The sequence below is a fragment of the Tamandua tetradactyla genome, chromosome 11 (genome assembly GCF_023851605.1).
Source record: "Tamandua tetradactyla isolate mTamTet1 chromosome 11, mTamTet1.pri, whole genome shotgun sequence".
NCBI classification, from domain to species: Eukaryota; Metazoa; Chordata; class Mammalia; order Pilosa; family Myrmecophagidae; genus Tamandua; species Tamandua tetradactyla.
In genome coordinates this window covers 79,174,008-79,185,742 of record NC_135337.1, presented here as the reverse complement: position 1 = coordinate 79,185,742, position 11,735 = coordinate 79,174,008, and the positions used below count along the sequence as shown (strand labels likewise).

Below are 11,735 nucleotides of genomic sequence, written 5' to 3'. Positions count from 1 at the left end.
AGGCCTCAGTTTCTCCGCGCGGGGCTACGCTTCCTGCTAGGCTGCATCCCCAACTGTCCCGCTGCTCGGCTCCCGGGTGGCGCGGCTGCGGGAGACGTGGGGCTGCGGGGCGGCTGCGGGCGCGCGGAGGCGCCGGCGAGCGAGGCGCGCGGCGGCCGCCAGGGGTCGCCGCGGAGCCGCCCTTTTGTGGTCCTGTCGCTGCCCGTGCGAGCGGGCGCGGGCGGAGGCGGGCGGAGCGGCGCGGGGAGCGGCGCGGGAGGGAGGCGGGAGGCGGCGTCCGTCGCTCCAGCTGCGAGTCCGCCCGCGCCCGCCGCCCGCCGCCGCCGCCGGCTCGGTCCCGCGCCCGCCATGGCCCGCCTGACCGAGAGCGAGGCGCGCCGGCAGCAGCAGCAGCTCCTGCAGCCGCGGCCCTCGCCCGTGGGCAGCAGCGGGCCCGAGCCCCCCGGGGGGCAGCCCGACGGCATGAAGGACCTGGACGCCATCAAGCTCTTCGTGGGCCAGATTCCGCGCAACCTGGACGAGAAGGACCTCAAGCCGCTCTTCGAGCAGTTCGGCCGCATCTACGAGCTGACGGTGCTGAAAGACCCCTACACGGGCGTGCACAAAGGTGGGCGCCTGGGCCCCCCCACCCCACCCCCGCCTCCCCTCCCAGCTCGCCTCTCCCCCCCCTCCCCTCCCCTCCCCTCCTCACCTCCTCCCTCTGCCTGCCTCTGCCACGGCATCATTTCTCCCCCCCACCCCCGTCCCCGCTCCCACCCACCCACCCTCCCCCTTTTGGGGGTGCAGCTGACAGATCTGAGAGCTGGCCCCCTCCCCTCCTCCGCCCCCTCTCCCTCCCTCCCCACCTTCCGGCATCATCTCTCTCTCTCTCTCTCTCTCTCTCTCTCTTTCCCTCTTTCCTTTTCTCTCCTCTCCCATCACTCTCTACCTCCCATTCTCTCCTCCCCCCCCCAGCATCCTCCTCTCTCTCTCTCTCTCTCTCTCTCCCTCCCTCTCCCACCCATTGCCCCCAGACCCCCTCCCCCCCGCCTCCCCTCTTCCCTCCCCCACCCCACTCCTTCCTGCCCCTTTGCTGGGGGAGCCGCCTGAACACAGCCCCCGCCTCCCTCCCTCCCCCCCCTCCTCCAATCCCTCGGCCTCTCCAGGCCCCGTCTGGGAAGTTTGCACCTCTGGACTCCATTGCTTTGGTCATTTTCACAAAGCTAGGCCGGCGGGCCAGGTCCGGCCACCGGGGACGCCGATGCCCAGGACCCGGGGCTGATCGGTAACTACAAAGAAAGACTGGGGGTGGGGGACGCGGGGTAGGGGGAGCTGAGCCAGGCTGGGGGGTGGGGGTGGAGGTGGGGGGAAGAGCCAGCCTTGGTGGTCCAGATGCTGCCCTCCTCTGCCCTCCCTTTTGCCCCCCATCTCTGTCTGGATTGGCACACCCCCCCCACCCCTCATTTCTCTGCCCTCACCCTTCCCTGCGTCCACCTTTGGCTCGAGTTAAAAGTGGCCGAGCCTGTTGGCAATGTGATGGGGTCTGAGGCCGGGAGACAATGACCATAGGTTCTCCATCTGGGCAGAGCCCAGACCCTGGGGTGGACCGGGGGTGGGGGGGGTGGCGGGGGTGGAGTAGGGGGCGGGGAGGAGGGAAGCGTGGGCGACCTAAGAGCCCCCCCCCCAGAGGGGGGAGGCAGGTGGGGTGGGAGGTCCGCCTGCCCCCTCCCACCTGATTCTCACTGTGATAAATTGTGGCTCCAGCCCTCAGCTGGGATTGTGGACCGGGTGTGTGCATTGGGGGCGGCCTGGACAGTTTTCCTGTCATCTGTTGGCAACTGGGGGTGGGGGGTGGCGGGGGGGGGACAGGAGGCGAAGGGGTTCGTGCCGGACACCCTGGGCCCCCATCCTAAGGCAAAACCTAGAGGGCCCTGAGACCTGAGAGAGGTGGTCCAGGGCCCCGAAGCCCTGTTTCATTCCCAGTTCATCTCCAGTTCTCCCCAGCATCTCATGCACAGAAAGCATGAATACCTGCTTGTTGAATGAATGAATGAATGAATGAATGAATGATGGGTCAGGACTGGCTCTAAGGAGAGTCTGGTGGAATGGAGCCCAGGCTTGTTACTGTAACTAGACCCTCCAGCTGGGATCCTGGTGAGGTTGGGCGGGGGGAAGGAAAGAAATCTCTCCCCATCCCCACCTCTTTTCCAAACCAACCATTGCCACACACCCCACCCCCCCACCCCCCAGAAAAACAGCCTGGAAAATCGAACTCCATGCGGCCTGGGAGAGCGGAGAGGCTTACCCTGGCCGATGGATGAATCAAGCTTTGGGATTCCTGGCTAAAGCTAATTGGAGGGCTTTTTCCACGTGCCCCCACCCCCGATGTGTTTGAAGCGCTCATTTCTAGAAAGATTCCAATGGAGGTGGGGGGAGCTGTCCATGTGCCCCCCCAACACACACACACACACATTGAAATGAAAGGCTGTTGATGATTTCTGGGTCAGGGAAACAGATGGGGTGCAGGGGGGATGGGAGCGCCCCGTGGCTCCTTCCCCTCTTTTTCTCATTTCAAGAATCTATCCTGGGTATCTTTCCTCGGCAGCAAGGAAGAGGTGAGCAGGGTAGGAGGGGCCGTGGCCGAGTTTCTCCCTGGCCCTGAGCCTCAGTTTCCACGCATGCCAGGAGGGCCCAGTGTATGTGGAGTTGTTTTTTTGTTTTCTGTTTCTTGTTTTTCTGGTTGGAGAATGTCTTAACCGTGGCTGAGCTTTCCTTGGGGGCTGTTGGATGGCAGGCTGAGCAGGGCATCTGGAATTGCTCTCCCGTTCTTTTGCTCCTGGGTTGGCCTGAGCTGGATGCAGTGATGGGAGGGGGCTGGGAAGCGGTGTTCCTGTGGGACAGGCTGCACCTTGGGGCCAGTTCGGAGCTCCTGTCACAGATGGGCAAGTCCCCAGCCCACTGTGATCCCCCTCAGTGCCGGGCCTGGCTGGATTTCACCTGGCTCTTACCTGAGGCTGCCAGGTGGCACGAGCTGGGGGCGACTCTCAAAGCTTGTATTTGGGACTCAGCTGTGTGACCCTGGCCAAGTAGCTTTCCCTCTCTGGGTCTCAGCCAAACGGGTTGGATGCTAGAAGGGGAGTCAGGATTCTTGGAGAGGGGATAGGTCCAGGCATCTCCCCACGACTTAACCTATTTGGCTCCTTTTCTGGGGGAACCAAGAGGGCACCCAGGCTTGTGCTAGGTGAGAGCAGTGGGGGAGGGGGACCGAGGACCCCAGGGGATGGAGGGGGATCCCTGAGAAAGGCAAGCAAACCTCCACCGCCTCCCCAGAGACTTTTGGGGTTACGGGTGCTGGGGTCTGGGGAGGCTGGATCCAAGGGGAGCCAAGAGGGCTGGACTAGGATGAAGTTGTCCACCTGGGGCCACTGTGACCCCGGGTGCCCAGCGCAGGAAGGGCAGGAGGTCACCATCAGCATCCCCCCACTCTCCCATCCTTCATTTTCACTTTCAGAGACTCGTTTGATCTCACCATCCCTATTTCCCCCCTCCAAGGAGATGGCCGTGAGTTGGGGGTGAGAGGTGGCTTGGGAGCTCCAACCCCTGTCATAGGGAAAGGCAACTGAGGCCCGGGGGACAGAGACCGTCACCCACCTGCCCCCACCCCCCCAGGCCAGGGGAAGTGGAAGAGGATAGCAGCTTCCCCCAAGCTGAGGACGAGGCCCAGGGTGGGGTGGGGGCTCCCCAACTCCTAAAAGCCCGTGCAGTGGGGTCCGTGCTGAGACTCAGAGACCAGGCCAGACCCCCAGGCTAGCCTGGGAATGAGGGGGAATGGGGTGGGAGAGGCAGGAAATGAAGGCTACTCCTAGAGAGGGCAGGCCCAGTCAGTACTGGATTGGTGTGTTCTTCAGAGAGAAAGAGACAGATGGGGAAACTGAGGCAGAGGGCCAGCGGTGGAAAGACACACAGAGAAAGAGAGAGACACAGAGCCAGAAGAGAGAGGAAAGAGGCACAGAAAGAGAAACCAAATGGGGGGTGGGGGGCAGGAATCAGAAGGGAGGGCCCCAGCACCCCTTGCAACTCCTCTCTGTGCCCCCCCCCCAACATACACTGGGGGAGATAGAGTGGGAGAAGGATGGAGGGGAGGGAACAGGGAGGCAGCTCCCCCCCCCGCCCACTCCCCCACCCAGGGAGACAGAGAAAGCAGGAGACAGAGAGAGATGGAGAAAGATGTTGGGGGGTGGGGGGGTTGAGGCAGGCGGCAGCTCCCCCCCACCCCTGCCCCAGATCTACGCTCCATCCAGAGAAGGGGTTTTCCTTGGGACCCGCAGCTCTTCTGCCGGGGCAGATTCCTTCCAGGACCCTCTTTCAGCAGGCGGTGGTGGTGGGGGTGCTGGGCATGTGGAGGCCATGGGGTGCCCTGCATGGCCGCTGCCTCAGGGGCGGGGGTGGGAGGGGGGTGGGTGCGGGGGGGGGGGGGGCAGGTTATGATAATCGTATCTGCATTTGCATGTTAATGACAATATTTGTCTTAAAGAGGAGGTTGGGGGGGCGGTGCGGGGGGGGGGGGGGGTTGATGCTTGGGGGGGGAACGGCAGGGGGGGTGCCTGTCGTTTCCATGGGAGCACCAGCTGCCGGCTTTGCTCTGGGAGGGAGGAGGGGGAGGGTGGGAGCAGTGCTCTGAGGCGTGAGATTCTGCCGGAACAGCCCCAGGGAGACCGGTGCTGTGGGGTGGGGGGGAGGAGGCGCAGCAGGGGGCTGGGGGCGAGGGCGTGGGTCTCCCCCTACTCCAGGCTGTGTGGCTTCTGCCCCCCGCCCCACTCCAGGGTGTGTGGCTTCGAACCAGGGGCACCCCTCTCTGGGCCTCTGCTTCCCCTGTCCCTGGTACTTCATCCATTTAACAGATTTATTTAAATAAATAAATAAACAAATAAATAAACATGTATTGAGCACCATCTGTATGCCAGTGTTGGCGTGAAGCTGGCGATTCTTTGTGAACAGGAATCTCTTATGGGGTTCACCAAAGAGTGAGTGGACCAAGACATCCTCCCATTTAACTGACATTTATTGAGCGCTTACTGTATACCAGGCCCTGTTCTAGACCCTAAGACACAGTATTGAGAAAAAAGAAATGAAAAAAAACATACCCATCTGGGTGAGGGGGCGGTTGGGGAACTGGGAGGCTACCTGGCATCACAATGAGGGTTGTGATGGTGGAAACACACACACACACACACACACACACAACACACACACACCGGCAGTAACAACCCAGAGGCCTGGCCTCTGCAGATATGGCCAGGAGGGCTTCCTGGAGGGGGTGATTTGGGTAGGAGAGCAGTTAAGAGCTTGGAGTTGAAACCACTCTGGTTTCTTTGTGTCTCACTGGCTGTGTGGCCCTGGGTGGGTGTCTTAAATCTCGCCAGCCCTCAGTGTGGGCATCTACAGACCTGGGAGACCAGGCCTGCCTCCCACCTCGCAGGGGGCAGGAGAGGTGAGGCCGGAAGTGGGATTTACAGCCCTTGACACAGAGCTGGACGCACAGCACACGCCTGGCCAGGGGGAGGTGGCCTTTTAATGTAACTCTCAGCTGAGACCAGAAGAGTGACAAGGATTTATGAACAGGAAAAGATGTCAGAGGCAGAGGGAACAGCACATGCAAAGCCCCAGAGGAAAGCTAACTCTGGGGATCTTCAGATGAGGGGAGGGTGGAGTTTGGGCCCAGGAAGGAAAGGAATCCAGGGCCTTGGGTCCCCCAAGCTTCCCCTTGGACTGTGGAATCATCTGACAGAGCTCAGTTTGAGGAGACTGTCTCCAGAAAATAATCATGTCTCTTTCCTTCATTCCTAAAATTGGCAAGGGGAGAGATTCATGGGAACATCAACTAGGTCCTCATTCATTCATTCATTCATTCAGCCAACATCAGCTGAAAGTCCTTTGGGGCCTCACCTAGTGGTAAGCAAGAGAGAGCTAAGCCTCCCCTAATGAGACAGTTAGAGCTGCACATCAATACCTACAGCCCTGATGGTCATAGTCGGATTAGAGGAGAGGTAGAGGGTTGAGGGGACTGGAGAGGGGAGCAGGGGTTCTATCTGAGCTGCCTGGCTGCATGGAGGAGGGGCATTAGAACTGGGCCTTTGAAGGATGAAAAGGAGCTTGCCAGGTAGAGAAAGCATATCATTTACATAGTCACATAATTGTAAAATCCTGTGATGATAGGATATGAAACACAGTAGAGAAAAAGATAGGTAGATGTCTCTGCATTCATTGGTCCAGGCAGAGGGAACTGGGCTTGCAAAGGCGATGTGAAGGGTGAGGTCGAAGAAGAGGAAGCATTGGGAGAGGCATGGGAGATGAGGCTGGAAAGTCAGCTTGGAGTGGACCTGAAGAGCCTCTGATGATGGACTGAACTCTCTCTCTTTCCTGAGGGCACGGGAGAGCTATGGAAGAGTTTAGAAGGGAGTGGGGAGGCTCAGACCTGGGTGGAAAGGGAGCTTCCTGTCCTTCTAAGCTGCCACGGCCACCACCAGCCTCTCCCCCAGCCTTATCCAGGATATGCTTGCTTCCTACAGACCTGGATGAACAAAATGGAAGCTTCCCCTTGAGACTAGGCCCACCGTGTGGGAAGAGAGGGATGCAAAGAAGACGTGCGTTCATGTGGTGGTGGCTTTTGAAGATCTGGTTTCTCCTCCGACGTGGTGGATCAGATGAGGAGACTGGGAGCCAGAAAGGGACAACAGCCAACCCCAAGTACACAGCTGGGTTCCTTGCCTCCCAGCCTTCCAACCTTTGGAAGAGGAATAAAGGAGGCAGAGGAAGATGTGAGGGTGGATACAGACTCGAGTCAGAGCCATCCAGGGAAAGTGACTGTGATTGGACTTAGAGGTGACCAGGACCAGAGGGAGGCAACTGAATTTGGAAGACATTGACCTAGTAATAGTTCATTTGGTCTGGGGTCGTGGCCATGGTCACTGACATGTAAGCTCTATGAGGACAGGGGTTGTGTCTTGGTTACCATTGTGGAATGGAGCCTGAAGATGAATTGGGGCATTAGGGAATGAGAGAGCGAGGGGATGGGTGAGGGATGGATGTGGGAGGATACAGGCATGAATGGATGGATGGATGGATGGATGGATGGGTGGTGGGTGGGTGAAGATATGGGGGGAGGGAGGATATAGGATAGGTGGTAAAAGGGTGGATAGATGAATGGATGTTCTGATGGATGGATGAAAGATGGATAGAAGATGAATGGATAAATGGAGGATGGATGGAAGGTGGGTGGATGGATGAATGGGTGTGTGGTGGGTGGATGGATGAATGGGTTTATGGGTGTGTGGGTGAATGGATGGGTGGATGGATGGGTGGATGGATGGATGGGTGGGTGGATGGATGGATGGGTGGGTGGATGGGTGGATGGGTGGATGGATGGGTGGATGGATGAATGGATGAGTGGATGGATGGATGGGTAAGTTGATGGATGGATGGGTGGGTGGATGGGTGGATGGATGGATGGGTTTATGGGTGTGTGGGTGGATGGATATATAGAGAGATGGAAAAGGGATAGATGGATGGATGATGAATGGATGGATAAAAATGGACACCTCCCCAACATTTGCCACCTTCCTCTTTACCTCGTGAATGGAGATGACCATCTGCTTTGCAGACACACTTGGTTTCCATCTTGCCCCCACTTTTTATTTCTACATGGTCTTGGACAAGGTGTCCCATAATTTCTGAGCCTTGTTCTCCTCATTTGTCAGAGAGAAGCAAAAATGATAGTTATCTCGCAGAGTGGTTGTAGAAATCAGAATGACTCTATCATGTGATTAATGTAATTGATCTGAGCAATGAATTGCCCATTGTAGGTGTCCTAAAAAAATGGTCAGACATTGAACAGTCAACAAATATTGATTAAGCCCTTACTATATGCCAGGCACTGAGCTAGGCTCTGGAGACTAAAAAAAATCCAGGGGCAAGGGGTACTGACAATAAACCATAAACAAATAAATAATGTTTATATGGGAGTCAGTTGCTATAAAGAAAATAAAACAGGATGGGTGTAGGGGATGGGGAAGGCAACTTCACGTGTGTGGCCAAAGAGGCCCTCTCTAAGATGACATTTGAGCTGATTCCCAAGTAACCAATAGGAAGGCTGCCATTTTAAATCCAAGGGAAAGTCCTTCCAGGCAGCGAAAACAGCATGTGCAAAGGTCCTGAGGTTAGAACAAGTTTGATGTATTGGAGAACAAATAAGGGAGTCCCATGTAGCTGGGGCAGGGAGAGCAGCGGGGGAGGGGATGGTGAGCAGGAGGAAATAAGGCAGGGAGGTGATGGGGACAAATTGTACTGGGCCTTGTGTGTCTCAGAGAGGTTTGGTTTTCACCCTGAGTGGGTGGGAGCCATGGAGGGCTATGGGCAGGAGAGGGACAGGATCCCTTAGCGAGCTCAGAGTCTGGAGAACCTGGACCATGGGTCCCCAGCTCCCAACCCTTCCTTGCAAGTCTGACTTTGCAGAGAACTTTCAAGTTTAAATGGCCATGCCTAACAGTTTCTAGATAGGGAAAACAAGGCAAAGAAAATTCTAGGATATGGCATTAGCTCTCGGCCCCAAGGAGCTCTGAGAGAAGGCAGAGTGCCTGGTGATGCCAACCTGAGAGGGTTGGAGACAAGAATGAAGCAGCTCCTCCTCCCCTCTTCTTTCTCCCAGCACCCTTTGTGGGTGGGGTCTTCATGTCTGAACGGTGGGAGGGAGCTGGAAGTGCCAAGCATCATTTGCATCCTTGTCCCTGACCCTCTACTAAGGGGAGGGACCAGATGGGAGACCACAGCTGGAGGTCCCAGTCCAACCTTCTACACATGGGGAACAGAGGCCCAGAGAGGGAAGGGGGCCTCCCAATGCCACACAGCAAGTTCATTATAGCAGCGACAGCCCTGAAAGAAATTTGGAGTCTGCGGGTCTGGATCACTCATTCATCCAGCCATCCTCACCCTCTGTTGACTTCTTTTTGAGCCCCTACTGTATGCCACATTTGAACAAACCAGACCGCCTGTTTGATTAAGGAGATACAACATCATGCTCTCGGGTTAGGCAGAATGGCTGGGCTGGCCCAGGGGTGTGATATGTGGGGGGAGGGAAGAGAGGAGTGTGGTTTGGGGTAGGGGGAGTAAACTTTGAGTTGAGAGTGCAGCAAAACTACATAGAAGAGAGATGAGGATTTTTTGGGGGGGATAGAATCCCAGAGGCAAGCACAGGGGGGATAAAGACTTGGAAATATTGGGGACCCTGGTACAGCCAGAGCATTATGAGAGGATCTGTGTGAGAGCTTTAAAGGCAATGGAGGGAATGTTGAGAGAAGAGTCCAGGCAGAAGCAATGGACAAGTTGAGAAGGACCTCAAAGGCTGGAGGTCTTGGCTTTGACCTGAGGGTACTGTGGAGCCACAGCAGGTTTTGGAGCTGGGGAGGCACATGGGCAGATCATGGGTGGGGGAAATAGTCCTTTGATGCCCTGTGAAGCAGAAAGAGGGGGGCGAAACTGGAGACTGAGGTGGGAATGTGGTCCAGGTAGAAGAGGGTGGGCCTGAGCTGGGACCTGGGCTGTTGGTGTGGAGGGGAGGGGATGGATCCATATGTATTCAAGAGATCAAATCAGTGCTCTGGCAGGATTGGAGGGGGGAGTTTGAAAAGACAGGGATCCGGTGCAGTGGTTGTCAACAAGGAATGATTCTGACCCCAGGGGCACTGGGCAGTGTCTGGGGACATCTGTCGTTGCCACGACTTGGGGTGGGAGTTGCTTCTGGCATTGAGTGGGTGGAGCCCAGGCACGCTGCTCAGTACCCCTCAGAGCCCAGGACACCCCACCCCAGAGAATGATCCAGCTCCAGCAGTCAACAGTGGTGAGGTGGGAAATCCTGGTCTGGAGAGACAGCACATTCTGACAGTTGGTGGACTGTGTGATGGTCATGAAAAAAAACTTCCAGGTGCTCAGGGAAGAATCTGGGAGTCACCCTTGGTCTTCCCCGCTTTCTCTCACATCTCTCCTCCCTTATCACCCCAATGGCAAATCCTGTTAGCTCTTCCTTCAGCCTCTATGCAGATTCACCCACTTTTCACCAATCCTCTGCTGTGTCCCCAGTTCCTAGAATGGTGTCTGAGAAAAAACAAGTGGATGGATGGGTGGGTGGGTATATGGGTGAATGTAAGGAAGAATGGATGGATGGGTAGATGGGAAAATGGATGGGAGGATGAATGGGTGGATGGAAAAGTGGGAGGATGGGTGGATGAAAGGATGTATGGAAGGGTGGATGAACGGATGGAAGCATGGATGATGGATGAAAGCATGGATGGATGGGTGGATGGGTGGATGGATGGATCAGTAGATCAATGCAATATGGATGGATGGGTGGTGGATGGATGGATGCAGAGTGGGTGAAAGGGTGGATGAGTATATGGAACCATGGATAGATGGATGGATTGATGGATCAATGAATCAATGGATCAATGAAGGATGGATGGAAGGGTGGTGAGTGGATGGAAGGATGAATGGATAGATGAGTGAATGTATGGATGTGTGGATGGGTGGGTGGATGGATGGATGTGAATGGGTGAAAGGGTAGATGAGTGGATGGAAGCATGGATGGATGGATTGATGAAATCAGTGGATCAGTGGATTGATGAAGGATGGATGGAAGGGTGGTGAATGGATGGAAGGATGGATGGATAGATGAGTGAATGCATGAGTGGATGGATGCGAGTGGGTGAAAGGGTAGATGAGTGGATGGAAGCATGGATGGATGGATGGATGGATGAATGGATCAATGGACCAATCAATCGATGAAGGATGGATGGAAGGGTGGTGGATGGATGGAAGGGTGGGTGGATAGGTAGGTTTATGGGTGGGAGTTTGGATGGATAGGTGAGAAGATGAACAGGTGCATGGGTGGATCAGTGGATAGATGGATGGGGGATGGGTGGAAGGGTAGGTTTTTTGGATGGGAGGTTGAATGGATGGGTGGATGGTGGATGGATGGAAGGATGGATGGTTGGGTGATATATGAATGGGGGATGGCTAGAAGCCGGTGAATGGGTAGGTTTTTAAATGGACGTTTGGATGGATGGTTGCAGAATGGATGGGTGAATGGATAGATGGGAGTTGGCGGACGGGTAGGTTTTTGGATGGAAGGAAGGATCAAGACAGCTTTGGGTGAGAGACCAGATGTCCACGCTGAGCCCTGAGAAGCCCCACCCAGACAGAAAGCAGCAGTGGAGACTGAGGAGCAGCAGCAACCTGAGAGGCAGGAGGCGAGTCAGGAGAGGCGCTTAGAAGTGCAAGTCATGAGTTGACACATGCAGAGAGGGAGTAAGCGGGTGAGAGAAAGCCTGTCTGTCTCACTGTTTTCAGTCAAGTGGGAGGCAGTCTCAGATTGAGAAGATGGAAGAAGCGGTGGAGAGGGTGAGTGGGGACATGCAGGTGGTCAAGAGGTGCCCTCCTTACTGCAGAGGGTTTGTTTCGTGTAATCCTCAGTGAGACCTGTTTTATGGAGGAAGAAGTCGAGGTTCAGTGGTGGGCCAAGACCACGCAGTAGAAGGTGTTGGGTCAGGTTTGAGACCCACCTTTAGCCACTAGATTGCAGAGCTAAGGTTAAAGACTGAGGATGGGGGGCACCTGGCCTGCGGGGGGTGGGGGATTGGGGATCAAAGGAGCTAGAGGCAGGGGTTCACAGGGCCAATCGCAGTTGGGTCCTGTCTGGGGAGGGAAGG

General features: G+C 56.2%; 1 protein-coding gene across 1 annotated transcript in view; it reads left to right on the top strand.

Moving 5' to 3' along the window:
• Nucleotides 1-348: 348 nt before the first annotated feature.
• Nucleotides 349-11,735, top strand: part of CELF5 (CUGBP Elav-like family member 5) — a 49,170-nt gene continuing 37,783 nt past the window's right edge. The window contains exon 1 of the mRNA XM_077121195.1: nucleotides 349-607. Within this exon, the coding sequence (XP_076977310.1) occupies nucleotides 349-607 (259 nt within the window). The remainder of the gene's footprint in view (nucleotides 608-11,735) is intronic.